The sequence below is a fragment of the Setaria italica genome, chromosome V (genome assembly GCF_000263155.2).
Source record: "Setaria italica strain Yugu1 chromosome V, Setaria_italica_v2.0, whole genome shotgun sequence".
NCBI lineage: Eukaryota > Viridiplantae > Streptophyta > Magnoliopsida > Poales > Poaceae > Setaria > Setaria italica.
In genome coordinates, this window is record NC_028454.1 from 34,287,560 (window position 1) to 34,304,468 (window position 16,909).

Consider the following 16,909-nt stretch of genomic DNA (forward strand, 5'->3'; position numbering starts at 1 on the left):
AAGGCTAAATATTCGAATATCAACCCGCCACATCCGAACATACATCTTTTAAATTTCTTAGCTACTTTGTCGAATCAGTCGATGAGAATGGCAAACTTACCACCACGCCAGGAATGGCATGCTGGCGTCGGATGAGCGGAGACGCCGCGCGCGTCAACATCCCCGGGGGAGCTCGCGACGCCCGCAGCCGCGGCAGCGTGGACAAGCCTCCACCGCCGCTGCTCGAGGTCGGAATCGCTATTCCGGGAGCACCGGGCCAGCTGCAGCGGTCACCAGTAGTACTATACTACATCAATGCCGCCGGCCGGCGAATCCATTGGAGCGGGCCCCCGTTTTGCTGATGCCAGTGTCGGGCTGTGCCGGCGCCACCGTACCTCTCCTTGTTAGTCTCGGGTCGGCGATGAACGCCGACGGGGAGCACAGCAAGCCGGAAACGAGGAAGACAAGCTCAAGAAACTCAACGCGAAAGACAACTGGACACAGATGATTTTGGTGCTGCCTGGAAGCGCAGCTTTTTCTGTACTTCTATTCTTCTTTTTATTGGAAACTTAGACTACTAAGAGTCACTTACATGATCAGCACGCGCAAAGTCGTCCATGCTGTGCACTCAGGTTCGTGGGCAGCTATCTGCGCCACGACCTCCTACGGGCGCGCGACAACCACAGGCCGGTGCTCGCGCGCATGCAGTTGCTGAAAAGAAACATGCAGTGCTATCTAAATTTAGCACACAAGGAGTATCTAACAAATCTCCTCCTAATCCTTGTGTGTATGCTGTACGTCATGCACTCCTATCCTGGAACGCAAGCTGCAGAATTGCTCACGCCCCAGAGCCTTAGTCAGTATGTCCGCCAGCTGCTCCGAGGTCCCGATGGACTGAAGTTGGACCCTGTTCTCCTCAACGCACTCGCGAATGTAATGATATCGGACATCAATATGCTTACTGCGGTCATGGAGGACAGGGTTCCTGCTGAGCGCGATGGCGGACTGGTTGTCAATCTTCAATGTGATGGCGCCGATCTTCTCTTCTTTGAGCTCTGCGAGAAGACGCGCCAACCAGACTCCTTGGCAGGCTGCAGTGGCTGCGGCAATGTACTCCGCCTCGCAGGAGGACAGAGCCACAACTCTGTTTCTGGGATTGCCAGGTGACAACCAGACTCCTTGGCAGGCTGCAGTGGCTGCGGCAATGTAATCCGCCTCACAAGAGGATAGAGCCACGACTCTCTGTTTCTGGAATTGCCAGGTGACAATGTTGTTGCCGAGGAAGAAGAGCACACCGGAAGTGCTCTTCCACGTGTCGATGCCGCCCGCGTGATCGCTATCGCTGTAGCCAACAAGACTGGCCTCCTCCTTCTTCCTCTGGTACTGACAGCCATAACTGAGAGTTCCAGAGATGTACCTGAGAATTCTCTTGACTGCCCCCAAATGTTCAGTGGTCGGATTCTCCATGAACTTACTAACATAACCCACCGAGTATGCCAAGTCTGGTCTCGAATTCACCAAGTATCGCAGCGAGCCCACAATGCTTCTGTAATGAATAGGATCAACACCTGGGGCGGTGCTCAACTTACTGAGTTTCAGACGAGGCTCCATTGGAGTGTGACTTGGGTTGCATCCAGTCAGCCCTGCGTTCTCCAGAATCTTGGCCAGGTAGGCGCTTTGGCTGACGGTGATCCCGGCCTCGGTCTGTGACACCTCCGGACCAAGGTAGTAATGGAGTAGCCCCAAGTCGCTCATCTTGAACATCGCCTGCATCTCCGCCTTGAATGTGTCGATGTCGACATTGTTGGCCCCGGTAATCACCCGATCATCTACGTACACGCCCACAACAAGAAGGCGATCGCCCATCCCACGCAGGTAGACGGCGTGCTTGGAGGCGCTCCTCTGAAAGCCGAGCTTGAGCAGCGATTCGTCAAGCTTGGAGTACCAGGCACGTGGGGCTTGACGCGGTCCGTACAGCGCCTTGACGAGGTGGAGCACCTTGTGCTCGTGCCCCTGGGGAACGAAACCAGGAGGCTGCTCGACGTAGACTTGTTCATGGAGAACGCCGTTCAAGAACGCGGACTTGACATCCATGTGGTGCACTGCCCAGCCTTCGCAGGCAGCGTGGGCGAGTAGCAACCGCACAGACTCGAGTCACGCCACCGCAGCGAAGACCTCGTCGAAGTCGATCCCTTGACGTTGTACTTACCCCTTCGCGACGAGCCGAGCTTTGTGCTTGGTGATGACCCCGGCTGCATCCTTCTTGGTCTTCTAGACCCACTTGAGGCCGATCGGCCTCGTGCGCGGCAGCGGTTCGACCAGCTCCCAGGTGCCACTCGCCTCAATGGATGTCATCTCATCCAGCGTAGCATGACGCCAACACTCGTGGTGCAGCGCCTCCTCAAACGACGTCGGCTGGGCGTCACTTGGCAGCAACAGCCGCTCCTCCAGGTCCCGTGCAGCCAGCTCGGGCGCCATGGTCGGGCCAAGCACGTTGTCGACGCGGCGGAAACGGAGTGGCGCGTCATCGTTGTGATCGTTGTCCAGCTGCTCGCTGGCTCCAGCACTTGGTGGTGAGGCGAACTCGATGTCATGGTGCGGCGGTGATGTCGTGGACGTAGAGCCGGCAGACCAGGTCATGCCTGGTGGAGACGTGGATGTCGACGGTGCTGGTGAGGATGAGCTCGGCGCAGAAGGAGATGTTGATGTACGCGTCGTCATCGTACTGGTAGCGGTGATCACCGCAGGCTCCATTGGTGCAGGCTGCTCGACGACGAAGTCTGCGGGCTCGCCGTCATGCTCAGCGGACCATGTCCACTGCGCAGCCTCGTCGAAGATGATGTCGCGGCTGATGTGGATGCGCTGGTTCATGGGGTCGTAGACGCGATACGCCTTGGAGCCCGGCTCGTACCCGACGAAGATCATGCAACGGCTGTGGTCATCTAGCTTCTTCAGGTTCGGCGTGGTCACCTTGACATGGGAGACGCACCCGAACGTGCGGAGGTGCTGTACCCCCGGCGTGCTCCCAGTCCACAACTCGTACAGTGCCTTCCCACCGATGCTTTTGGACGACGACCTGTTCAGCAGGTATACAGCGGTGGTGATGGCTTCTCCCCAGAACACGCCAGGTAGGCCCTTTGCCTTCAGCATGCTTCACGCCGTGTGCCTACAACGGTCTGGTTGTGGCGTTCCACGACGCCATTTTGCTTGGGCGTATACGGCGCCGTGAGCTCGCGGTGTACGCCGAGTTGGGCGCAGTACTCCTCGAAGTCTACTACGGCGAACTCTCCTCCACAATCAGTGCGGAGTGCCTTCACCTTCTTCCCCATCTTGCGCTCTGCTACCGCCTGGATGCGCTTGATTGCCGTTGCAGCCGCATCCTTGGAGGGAAGCAGGGACACCCACATATGACGTGAGTAATCATCCACGACAAGAAGGAAATACCGGTTCCCACTGGGTGGTGCTGGCGAGATTGGTCCGCAAAGATCCCCGTGGAGGAGCTGGAGCACCTCAGTCGATCGCCCTAGCGCTCTCTGCGGGAATGGCGCGCGACGGTGCTTCCAGCGAGGCAAGCCTCGCAAACCTGCTCCACCTGATTGAGCACAGGCAGGCCACAGACCACCTCTTCACGCGCCATCTTGCGTAGCGCGGTGAAGTAGAGGTGGCCCAACCGAGCGTGCCAAGTCCAGGCGTCGTTGTCGGTGCGCGCCGCCAGGCAAACTGGCCATGCGATGGTGACGTCGAGCACGTACAGCCGGCCTAGGCTTCGATGAACCTTCGCGAGCAGCCGCCTCTCCTCGTCCCGGATACCTAACAAAATCCTCCACTTCATCTTCAAAACTCCAAAAAACCTCTCGATAACATTTCTAAAGGACGAATGTGCGTAATTAAAAGGTCTCTTTCATACCTTTTGACATTGGGCCACTTCGAAACTCTGGGAGATGGTACTTCATACCCTTGTACGGTGCAAGATAACCGGACGGTTAGGATACCTCGAGTCTACCAAGTAAAACTTGCCTACAAATGAAGACAATTTTGTGAGGTAAATGAAGTTGACACCATATTTGTACAAATGAAGAGAATATCGTATACAAAGTAGTGTACCTGGAGGAGGATGTGGAAACTTGTCACCATATTTGGTTATGGCATCATTGAACACCCGCATATCACGTAGCGATTCAGACCATCCACTAACAACAAATGTGAACCTCATGTCGAAGTCACAAATAGCCAGCACATTCTGTGTGGTATATCCATGTCTCCCCATATGCTGAACCACCTTATCACTTGGCACCACACCTGGTACATGTGTCCCATCTATAGCTCCTATACAATTGTTGAAGTATGGAGCAAACCGAGGGTTTTGCAATCTTTGGTGCACGTTCTTAAATTCAGGATCCTTTGACCTAATAATTTGTACTGCTAGCTTAAGAACACTACACAAAACACTATCAAATGTGCGGCTTATTGTTTCCAATGATCGTACAAACCGATCCTCAACTTGTCTAAGTGACTAGGGTGAACCAATTATCCATAGAAACATTCCTAAAGCCTTCATCGTTGTTGTCCTCAAACCATATGATTCGACCAACAAGTCATGAAGTCGATGAAATAATGGGCAAGACATCCTAAACATATTGTAGCAAGAGGTTCTATTTGATAGTGTTTCCTGAACCCATTCTATGCCCGGTACAGTAGCTACCCTCCTTGGAGCTTTGTGCATGTAAGTATCATAGTACATACCGATCATGAGTGCCGCCTTCAAGATTTCCCAAATCCTCTTACGACGAATGAGTGCCATCTTCATGACAGTGTGAGCCTCAATTGAATAATCCCCATCAGAATCACTTGAAAAATAATCATCCCCATCCTAATTCAGCAACAACAAAAAATGTTAGTAATCACATATAATAATTGAAATAGCCACATATAATATTCATCAAACATCCACATATAATATTCATCAAATATCCACATAAGAGTTCAAACAGCCACATAAGAGTCCTAACATAATAGTTCAAACAGCCACATAAGAGTCCTAACATAAGAGTCCTAACTAGACAATATTGTGGTTCTGGCACCATCTCTTCAAGAATGCCATCCTTGCTTCAGGAGAGGGTAGCTAGCAGAAGAATTTCCCTATTATACGGGTCCCTACAGATGTCATTACATGCATACAATTTCCTACTGTCAGGAGCTGCCCCACATTCTAGAGCCAACTGCTTTGTGCCGGAACATCTCGGATTAACTTAGATAAAGCACGGTTAAGTCGCCTAACACGCGAATCTCATGCTTTAATCAAGTTAACTCGACGATCCGTCGGATTTCATCCGATAAAACCACTTAGACAGGACCGAGTTAGCATAGCTCACACGAAGGAGAGTGGTTCCAGAGAATACTACAGATCAAAGAAGTAGTCCAACGATTTATTACACACTGGTTCAAAAATCAGAGTTTTACAAGATTCAAAAAGCAGCGGAAAGATAAAATAGCGGAAGCTAGCGCCGGGGTCGGATGTCCCTGATGAGGCCGATCAGGACATCAATGATCCCGCTCCTCACCGTCCGAGGAGGGATCCCACTCAACCGTCCACCCAGGAGGAAGCTGGGGCGGCCAAGTGCCAACAACAGCACACTCGGAAGCTTCAACTTCACCTGAAAAGAGGTGTCGCAACAAGGCTGAGCTTCTAAGCTCAACAAAACTTAACCGACCGGTGGAAAAATTATTCCACCACTTCTAGACATGCAAGGCTCTTTGGCTGAGGGGCTTTGTTTGCCAAAAGCAACTATAGTAGGTCCTTACTTTCAATGTTTTAGCTCCGGTTCTAAGTTCATTAACCAGCCTACTTTTGCAACTTATGCTAAGAAAACACAGATCAAACATTATGTATATATAGCTCAACATCAAGTTCATATCATTATCATGTTCCATGTTTACTCAGTGTAGCATAGCGATCAAGCAGTTTCAAACTGTGAGAAGCAGACGAATCGATTCGAGTTCCTTAACCATGCATGGCGAACCTAACCTCACGACATCCGCGCACCACCGAGGGTCGCTTCCTGTGTCGACCGTCCCCATCAATCCCCTGACCCGTGTCGGGCCCACTTCCCTTGGTGCAATGTTCCGCAGACCCGGCCTCTGCCGTTCTGCGACCACACTTGCCACCACATGCGGCCGCAGGGGAAACTCTGTTCCAGAGACAGTGGATCGAACCGCTCATGTCCAGGTTCAATCAGGTACTAGGCTTCCCCAGCCCATACTGGGTATGAGATTAGTACTTTCAAACACTTGATCACGAACACCAACACTTTCCGACCTTAAGCAACTTCTTATAGACAGACGGGGTGATCCACCAACCACCAAAGAGTTTACCAGGCCCTGCCCCGTCCACCGTCCTTATATTTGTAACCAGAAGGAGAACAACCAACTCCTATAACTCGCGAGTGACAGGAAACCACTCGACTTTTACCAAGCCCTATTAAGCATTGCAACTACTCGGACTTATCAGGCTTGTTCAGATCAAGGAAACTAAGTCATGCACCTATGGTTTCAAACAACTCCTATAACGTAAATGCACATACACACGAAGAAAGGCATGTGCAAGTTTAGAAAGTTGGGTTCATGCTCCGGGGCTTGCCTTCGAGCAGGGTGGAGGCAAACTGGTCCTCTACGGGTTCTGCTTCAGCTCCTGCGGTCGGCGGCTCAGCTACTGCTCCGTCTTCTGGCACCGGATGCAGCTCATATGTGCCGTCGGTGAGATTTAACTCTACACAAAAGTGCAAATGCAGGGGTTAAACATTTATATGGTTATTTCAATAACACTTGCACGCTTTAGCTCAGACACTTGTAGCAAAGCTACAGCAAAAGTGTGGAACTCCAAGCTTCAGTTGATGGAGAACAGGACAAAAGGGTCGGATTGGGAGAAACTTATGATCTGACTCTCAGACCTAAGGAATAATTGTACCGGGGTCCTCAGACTTAACACAGAGAAGTCCCCGAAATTTTACACAGATACCCTCGGGTCAAAGAAAAAGATATAGTTGAGCCCTCGGGCGAGGCGGACAAGGGTCGGCGAAACAGACAGGGTCGGGCGAGACGGAAAAAGGGGTCGGGCGAACCGAGAAGGGGTCAGCAGCTTACCTTCAGGCCTACTGGTGAAGTCTTGGGGTCGGGAAGGAACAGACTTAGGCGGAAGGACTAAGGCGCTAAGGCTTGGACGGCGGCGAGGTTCGACGGTGCTCCGGCAGCGGCGGTGCTTCTTGTGGACAACAAGCAAGCTCTAGCACCGTGCGGAGGAAACAGGCAGCTGGTGGGTTGGGAGAAGCGGGTTTAAGTGGAGAGAGAAACTTCCTCAAGAGCTTAAGCGGTAGTGCTCAAGTGCGAGCAGAGTAAGGTGCGGCGAAGCAGCGATGGCGAAGGAAACTCCGGTAGGGGCTCTGGTACTCCCTTTTATAGCTGCGCAGAAGAGAGAGAGTTTGAGCAGCGCGAAGATCAGGTCGAAGAGGGTGGAGTACTCTGTCGTGGCGGCGATTGGGTGGCGAAGCGGAGCTTCGGGGATAGGGCCTTTGGTCATTGGGCACTGGAGACAAAGTCGGCGCAGGCGCGGTTTTACCGGGATGAAGAGTGGGCGAGGGCGAGCACGGTCTGGTCGCATCAAGCGGCGGATTGTGGGCGGCGACTTAACTAGCGTGTGACAGGAAGGAAGGCACTGCAAGCGAGGTCGCAGCAGGCAAGGTGACAGGGTGAGCGGCGGCACTAGCGAGCGCAGAACAGCAGCTTGCCGGGGCACGTTACTGGCGAGATGGAAAAAGGAGCTGTCTCTGCCGGAACCATGGTTGGCGAGGGCGGTATCGTCGTGGAGCACGCACGTGGGCGGCGCGACTGTGGGGGAGACGAAAAAGCCGGAAGGCATCAGGGCGTGCGGCCGGGGATTCGGGCGAGGTGATGGGTGCGGGATGCGAGGCGTCTGGCGCAGCAAATCCTCTGTCGTGGCGGCGACAGAACGCCTTGGCGTGGCCGGCGAGGGTGCGAGCGAGACGAGGCGAGGCAGAAAGGGATGCAGGGGCTATCGTGTGGGATTGGGAAGGAAGCGCGCTGATCTATCTTGTCACGGCCGGCGACTGGGCGAGGCGGCGCTCGTCGGGGAGGTCGAGCCACGCGGCGGAGAGGTTCTGAAGCGGGGCGCACGCTGGTTCTGGCGCGTTTGACTCAAGAGATCCGGGGGATCTGGTTGTGGGTCCACCATCCAGTCTCTGGCTCTCCCACAGCTCTAAGATTTTGGAGGAACACTGGTTTCGGGACTTAGAGAAGAGCTGCCGTTTGCCGGGTTGGTGCGATTTTTTGAGTTTTCAGGGGTCAGGCTGATGGAGACTGCAGATTTGGGATTTGTCTTGAGATCAACTTAGCTAATTTAACCAAGGTCGTTACATGCTTGCACCTCTTAACATCCTCTGCCACCACTGTCATCTTGTTCGTCTTCTATCTTCTCTTATTGATAGATTGAGTAGGATTCTCCACATTCTTGAATATGCTATGAGTAGCATCATCAGAGGCAGACAACTTAGCAACTAGATTGCTCATCATCTTAACTATTGGGCTTTTGGACCTCTTTCCAGGACTAGTGGCAGTGGACCTGGTGCTTGTACTTGACCTCTTCCTGCTGTTAGAGCTCAGTGGGCTATGATCAAGGTCATAAAAAGACCCATCCTAGTCAGCATCCTCATCTTCTTTATCTTCACCATCTTGTTACTCTTCCTGTTCAACTCCAGCCACAAATGAGGTCGACCCATCCACTATGACATCATGGAACATTTCCTCAAGCTGATCAAGGTACTCAGGAGCACAATCCTGTAATTTAGCATAGTGTGGTTTGCACTGCAAATCAATTGCATTTTCAGATTAGATATGTCAACCCAGCAAATATAGTGAATGTTAACTGCATGGAAATAAATCCTATGCCTCTCACCTTAGTGTTTTGGTCCCACCACCATTTTGGGGCAGAAACAGTACCATCAGCTTTCCTGCCAAGGCCACTCTACTTTTGCAGTTCTTTCTAGAAAACATACAGAGATTTCAGTTGACATATTTGGTGCCTCAACTGCGTCTTGTCATGCCTCAAACCAATAACCATGAAATATTTTTCTGCAATTATCTTATAACCTCTTGCAGACATGGTACCTTTGTGACAGTTTCCTGATCTAATTTGCTCTACACACAAATCACAGAACAAACCAATATTTCTTTCTGTCCATTGTGCTTTGTCACTTTTTATCTAGTAAGAACAGGCAAGACACATTCTCAAATCAGCACTGGAAGTAAATCACATATTACTGATGAAACCAGCCACACATATTCTCAAATCAGCCACACATTACACAATTGCTAAGACTCTGACTCATCTACCAGTAATTAGGAATCCATGGCTGATCTACTGGTTAATGGGTCATAGAAATGAAACAAGCTGTGCAATTCAACTCAAATGAAAATACCTGCTACTTAACGAAATCTGCATGCCTATAAATCTTGACTTAGCAGCTTACTCGGTATCATATAAAACAATGGACTGGACCTGAGAACTATCACCATCCACGTAGCACACATATTTCACATATATACCACATCAAAATTGCATAACAATGAAGAAGAGGATGGGTGCAACAAAATACCTTGGAGCCGGGGAAAATAACTTCCACAGCTTTTGCACCATCGTCACCATTTTCTTCGTCAATATCAACCACATTGTCTCCCTCAAAGGCCACTACATCACCAGCACTGGTTGTTCGTCGATGAGATCCGCGGCTACCACCACGTCCTCCACCACGACCTCCACTGTCGGCACCACCTTCGGGCAAGGAACCTGAGAACAAAGACCTCATTGCACACCCTCCACCCCCTCTACTGTCAGCGCCGCCTCTGTTGCCACCGCCTCCTCTGCTGCCACCAGCGCCTCTGCGGCCGTCGCCTCCTCTGCTGCCGCCACTGCCTCATCCTCCATTGCGAAGCACGCGTAAGCTGAGGAAATGGCTTCCACGGCCCCGGGGTACTCTATCTCCAAGAAGGAATTCAAAGTAGGAGTTGAGGTCGGGGAAATCCTCCACCTGCGAGTTGAGGTCCAGGGCCTGCATGCCCTCACGGGGAGCTCGGGAAGATTCCGGGTGCGAGAAGAAATCGAAGCTGCCGGGGGGGAATTGTGGATCCGGCAGGGAGAAGAACTCATGCAACCCGTCATCACCGTGGCCGTCCATGAGCACCGGGCGAAGATTGGGGGCACAGCGGCGGACGACTGGCGGCGAGGAGGTCGTGGATCTAGGGGGCGGCGCGGGGAGTAGACGAAGGTGCGACAGGAGGGGCGGATCTGCGGGCGGGGATGGCGACGGAAGGGGAGGACGGGCGGGACGAGAAGGCGCCGGGAGGGGAGGACCGGCGAGAGTGAGGGGATGACCGGCAGAAGGGATTGGCGGCCCGACACAGAGGACCGGAGGGAAGGGAGGACCGGCGGGAGGAGTTGACTGCGGCGCGATGGGGACGACCGGCGGGACGGGGATGGCGGCGGGATGGATGGCCGGGGAGGAGATGGCGGCGGGAGATGCAGCTGCGGGAGGGAAGATGCGAGAAGGGCGGCTGCGGGAGACACGCACCGCAGGAGGGAGAAGAGAGGAGCGGAGGAGAGAGGGGGGGAACTAGGGAAAATGTGGACTGGGGGACCACTTTTAGCAAGTTTAGCAAGTTTTAGCACCCTTTGGATATGCTAAAGAAAATGGAGGTGCTAAACTTTAGCACACACCCTTTAGCATCCCTGTTTAGGAACCCATGTGCTAAAAGGGAGCTAAAAGTGAGATTCCGAACACCCCTACCAAGCATTAAGCGAGCGACGATCCGGGAAATGCGATGAGCAGCAAAAAAAAAGGAGGTGATTACTGATTACTAGTCGAGCAGCAAAATAAAGGGTCGAATCGCACGCAAATTCTCTCACACATCAAATTTAATCCATTCACCTATCCGATATCGATCCACGACAAAAACATGACAGGAAGCCGATGCACGTCAACAATTCAACAGGATTAATCACCACGCAACAAGGGACAACTCGATCAAAGCAGGAACACGCGATCCAGAATTCGAGATGGGCGTACGCACACGATCGCGCTCTCTTCCTGTGGAGGCTGCGCTTCGGCGCCATTCGGTTCGATCCGATTGGAGGAGCAGGAGCGCGCGCGGCTAACCGAGAGAGAGAGATGCTACCCTAGCCTTTTGATTTGTTGGAAAGGGACTTGCGGCTGCATTAAGGGGTGTTTGAAAGATAGAGGTTAAATTTTAATCCCTGTCACATCAGATGTTTGACACTAATTAGGAGTATTAAACATAGGCTAATTACAAAATTAATTGCACAACCCTTAGGCTAAATCGCAAGACAAATCTATTAAGCCTAATTAGTCCATGATTTGACAATGTGGTGCTGCAGTAACCATTCGCTAATGATAGATTAATTAGATTTAATAGATTCGTCTCGCGATTTTGCTTAGGGGTTCTGCTATTAGTTTTGTAATTAGCTCATATTTAGTCCTCCTAATTAGCATCCGAACATCCGATGTGATAGGACTAAAGTTTAGCTCTTGGTATCCAAACGCCCCCTAGTCGCCAATGCCTGTGACCACCAAGGCCGGCCACCGCTCCTGGCAAGTGGCAACCGCCTCTTGCCAGCAAGCAGCAGCTGCGTCCTCGGGCTTGACGGTGCATCATCACATGTTCGCTGACATGTGGGCTCAAGAACCCACGGGCCCACATGTGAGAGAACTGTGATGTCACGCAATCTCTTTCTCAGCCGATTCGCAGTTTCGCACAAGTTGCACGCCTTGTGCCCCGCGCCCTGAGCCCACTCGCCGCTGCACTCGTGTGCGTCGGCGGCACGGCCACCCGCTGCAACCCCTGCGCCGGTCTGACCCGGCCCCGCCCACCTCCCGCTTCCGCCGGGTAGCCTCACCTCGGGTGTTTGGTGCATGATTTGACAATGTGGTGCTACAACAATCATTCGCTAATTATGGATTAATTAGGTTTAATAGATTCGTCTCGCGATTTAGCCTTAGCTCATATTTAACATCCGAACATCCGATGTGACATGAATAAAGTTTAACCCTGCTATCCAACGCCCCCTAGTCGCCGATGCCTGCGACCACCAAGGCCGGCCACCGCTCCTGCCAGGTGTCGCGCGCTCGCGGCTGCCGCGCTCGACGACTGGACCTGATCGGCGGCGCAGTAGTCGAGGAAGCGCGTGGCCTTGTGTATCGTGCTCATATTGTGGATAGGGCACCTCCAGGCTCCAGCTCGCCGTGGTTGTGCGTGACTGCGTGGTCGGTCGAGAGCCACTCGACAGCGATGGCCATGGCGGAGGGGAGTTGATGTCGTGGTTTTCGTCAAGCACCTCCAGCACCTCCGTCGAGCCTGGCGTCGAGGCTGTCGCGCTATTGACGTTGCTCACCGGTACTGGAGTGGCCCATGTCGAAGGACCGTGCTGAGCAGCTTGGAAAAGTTTCGTGGTTGGGTACTTTGGGTGAACGGGTCCCTCGGCGACCTCGGCTTCCAGAGGCCTCCCGTACCGAGCTCAAGCGCCTGAGGCGTCGACCATCGCTAGGGAGGCAGGAGTCCGTCCTCGAACCGAGGATAGTGCGTTCATCAGCCAACGACATCGTGCCCAGCAACATCAACACCTGTGTGCCCTCCAACTGATCGACGAAACGATCGATCCCCAACGTCAACACCCGGCGCCTGCAGCCATGAAAGCCTCTGTCGCAGTGCCATCGCCGACCTCGTCGGGACTCGTGGTTGACATCTTGAGCCTGGCATCTCTCGTGTATGCCAGCCTGCGCGCACACCGGGTGTTCGAGGAATTGCCATCGCGTGCCAACGCCTTACTCAACCGCTGCACCGGATTGATACCGACTGCAACTATTTCCACCATGGAGCCAGGTTTCACCATATTTCTTGTTCTTGGAGAGTTGGAGAGTCTGCACCGTGCAACGCGAGCGACATCACGTTGTTTCCCAGAAGGGCTCATTTGGCAGTGGCAACCACTATATCCATGAGTCATTGGTATAGAATCAACAATTTCCATGTGCCCCTTTTCAAGCGCAAGTTGAATCGGGTCTAGCAGCAGACATGGACCATGGTCATCTGAAGATGCCGCATCACAGGGCTAATCTACGAAAAATACAATGGCCGTCGTTCCACATGGTTGGTGGTTCTGTGAACTAGTGTTTCAGTTGGTTCTGGAATCCCCTTTGGTCAGTCATATCAAGGTCTAAGTAAATTGCATATCTGCTAAAATATGCGGCCACCAATGAGTATTCAGGCTTGATTCTACTTGCAGGTACTGCAATTGATTTGCCTCAGAATTAAGTGCTTTGGTGCTACAATTTTGATTACCCAACAGAACATCGTGCAACGAAAAATGCTGACTAGGGAAGACGACACTATTTGTTCTTCAATGAAAAGGAAAGCATTAGTCACTTGTTCTGTGAATGAACGTGCCTCGAATTCATGGGTCGTATCAAAAAAAGAATTACTTCAGGTGGGGTGCAATGCCACTGGCTCACTACTAAGTACTACACCAAGATTAGACCGTGACGTAAGTACTACACCAAGATTAGACCGTGACGTTTCATGCAGCAAAACCAGGTTGTTTTCTACCGGCAAAATAGGCATGCCTCACCTCAGGGTCAAATTCGTCCCTTAACTTTTAAATAGATCATTCTAATCCTTCAACTTTTATTTTTATCTAACTCATCCTTATGCTGATGTAGTGCTCCATGCTAGCATTAGACTCACGTAGAAAGTCATTTTTACCTTTGGTTCCTTCTTATCTTTTTGCTCTTGCCATGAGACTAATGCTCGGTTGTTTCCAAATATCTTCTTTATTATAAAAAAACAAGCAATTTGATCAAATTATACCTTGGAACCAAAGCTTAATAGAACAAAGAACTAGCTGTGATGAAAACAGAATTTAGTAGCAAGCGATCTCTAGTAGAGGGGACACGGTAGAGAATCATCACTTGACATTTCACAGACCACAAAAAAATGATAAGGTACCTGGCAATAATTTTGCTTAATTTGAAAGTTCGGCATGATACATCCGTAGTCCACGTGCCACAACAAATCACATGAAAAATTCAGATTATATATGTACATGGCATCAGTACAAATGTTATATATTTAGCTGGGTCGATCATAAGTCATAGCACTTAACTGAGAACGATGTTCAAACCTACACCAAATTCATCACGTTGTGTGAAAAATGAAGGGAAGAAAGAGCTAAAGGTAAATTTGACTTTTCGCATTAGTCTCATGCCAATTTGGAGCTCAAAATTAGCACAAGGATGAATTTGACTCAAAAATAAGAGTTGAGGGACTAGATTAGCCTATCAAAAAATAAGATTTGAGGGACTAGATTGGCCTATTAGAAAGTTGAGGGACGAACTTGACCCTCAAAGCAAAATTGAGGGACCAAGATGACTATTGTGCCTTTTCTGCTCCTGCTTTGTTTTCTCGTCTGAAACGTTTACTTGACTGCAGGGAGTATGCTAACCCTACCAAAAAATATAATTGAAAGATTATCGTCTTTTGGCGGTGGATATCATCGATCTCTGGTGATTTACGCCAATGTACTCCGGAAGCTCTTCTGAGTTTTCTTGCAGAGAGGAAGGTACTCAAGTCACTAACACTAATGACCGATGTTTATTCACTTCCGCATCCAAAACAGAGGAATAGCCATGTCTGCTGCTGCTACACTATTGAGTCTTGACCCCAGAACAAACTCACAACGACGCCACAGTGAGTCAGCGACGACCATGTCGTGATGACTGCTGGCCCACCTGCCCTAGTGAACAAGTGTGCGCCAACCCCGGTCGCGTCAACCCATCTCTTCCCCACAGAATCCGCATCATCTCGCACCTTTGAACTTTACCACGTCAAGGTCAAGCGCGTCTCCACTGGTCGACGAGCGCGGCCAGTGCGGCCTCCGACTCGCCGCCTTCGCGCAGGGCGTCGTGCGCCTGCCGCATGGCCGCGAGCGTGCGCTCCCGGAGCACCCTCCCGCCGTCGGATTCCATGAGCCAGCGCACCTTGGCCGCCACCTCCTCGGCTGCCACGAGCTCCCTCTCGCCGTCGTACCCTTCCACGGCCACGGCCAGCTGCATCTCCTTCTCCAGGAACACCCGGTTCATCCGCTGCTCCGCGTAGAGCGGCCACGCCACCATCGGCACGCCCGCCATCACGGCCTCCAGCACCGAGTTCCAGCCGCAGTGCGTCACGAAACCGCCCACGGCCGCGTGCGCCAGCACGTCCCGCTGCGGCGCCCACGACTTGACGACGAGGCCCCTGCCCTCGGTCCGGGCCAGGAACCCCTCCGGCAGGAGCGCGCCCAGGTCCGGCTCCGGCGGCCTGTCGAACTTCTTCGCCGGGTCGTCGCTGGGCGGGGCGCGGACCACCCACAGGAACCGCTGCCCGCTGGCCTCCAGCCCCGCCGCCACCTCCCTGATCTGCTCCGCGCTGAACCGCCCGATGCTGCCGAAGCAGAGGAACACCACGCTGGCTTTCGGCTGCGCGTCCAGCCACGCCAGGCACTCCTCGCCGCCGTTGCCCAGCACCTCCTCCGACTTGATCAGCGGGCCGATGCAGTGGACGGGCGGCGTCGGGAGTTCTGGCGGCGTGCAGCGGCCAGCGACCACTGCCTCGACGGCGCGCCGCTCGAGCTGGCGGAACGTGTTGACGATGACGCCGTGGGAGCGGCAGAGCTCGGGGCTGGCGTCCAGGAAGCCGTCGTAGGCCGCGTCGTCGCGCTCCATGAGCGGCAGGATGGCGTGCGTCGCCGGGAACGGCGGGACGCCGGGGACGTGCACGAGCTCTTCCCCCATGTCCTTGAAGTTCGCCGTGGTCCGCGCGTGGAGCACCGGGAGGTACAGGAAGAAAGCGAGGACCTCAGCGCCGGAGGTGAAGAAGAAGTATCCCGGCACGCCGAGCTCCCTGGCGACGCCGAGTGCGATGCTGCAGAAGAAGTCGACGATGAGGACCGCCGGGGACGCGGCGGCAAGGAAGTCCCGGAGGTGCGGGTTGGAGACGCGGATGACCTCGAAGGTGAGCGCCTCATGGTGCTTGGTCCGGACGGCGGGCGGGAGGAGCTCGACCTTGGGCAGGCGGTGGAAAGAGATGGACGGGTTGGCCGCGGAGACGCCCGCGAGGAAGGGGCCCGTGGCCCCCGTGTTGTAGGGCGGGTCGATGACGACGATGATGACGGCCAGCCCCCGCGCGCCGAGGATCTTGCCGAGCTCGATCATGGAGACCAGGTGGCCCATCCCCGGCGACGGGTACAGCACCACCGGCCGCCGCCCCGTCGCGGCGGCGGTGATCGTTGGTGCCGCTGCGCCGGCGCCCTCCATTTCCTCCCCGAAAGATTGGCGTGTGCTTTGGCGAGTGCGCCCAGGAGTGCTGGACAGCGCGTATCTGCCGACTGCCGTGGGAGCGACCGGGCGAGCGGGGATATCCTGGATTGTTTCATGGCGCTTTACAGGCGTGCGTTTGGTTCCAGGGTACAAGTGTGTTGGAACGGGTTCGATCCATGTGGACCTGCGTTTGGTTGAAAAATGAAGTGGTTTGGATCCGTCCGTGAGAGAAATATTCCCCATGCGGTCGAGTGCGTCCACTCAAAACGAACGGACGCATCCAACCTACTTGGGACACCGTGTTGCTCCGTTTTGTCCGAGCAGGCGCAGGCGTGTGCCTCTGCCTCCGACACGGCGCGAGGTGGCGTGGCGGAGGCCGGCGTGGGGAAGGCCACGTGAGTAGGCCGGCGTGGAGGAGCGGGTGGCATTGGGAAAGGTCGGGAGGTGGCGCTCCATGGTGAGGTCGTGATGGCGGCGCATGGCCATGGGCGGGTGCAGGA

General features: G+C 53.5%; 2 protein-coding genes across 2 annotated transcripts; both read right to left on the minus strand.

The window, feature by feature from the left end:
• Positions 1-69: 69 nt before the first annotated feature.
• LOC106804354 (uncharacterized mitochondrial protein AtMg00810) lies at positions 70-2,398 on the minus strand. The gene has a single exon (XM_014805224.2). The coding sequence runs from the start codon at positions 2,071-2,073 to the stop codon at positions 754-756; it is 1,320 nt and encodes a 439-aa protein (XP_014660710.1). The 5' UTR covers positions 2,074-2,398; the 3' UTR covers positions 70-753.
• Positions 2,399-14,675: 12,277 nt separating this feature from the next.
• On the minus strand, positions 14,676-16,653 carry LOC101754223 (UDP-glycosyltransferase 88A1). The gene has a single exon (XM_004969591.3). It carries the CDS (start codon positions 16,650-16,652, stop codon positions 14,946-14,948), a length of 1,707 nt encoding a protein of 568 aa, XP_004969648.2. The 5' UTR covers position 16,653; the 3' UTR covers positions 14,676-14,945.
• Between the last annotated feature and the right edge of the window lie 256 nt (positions 16,654-16,909).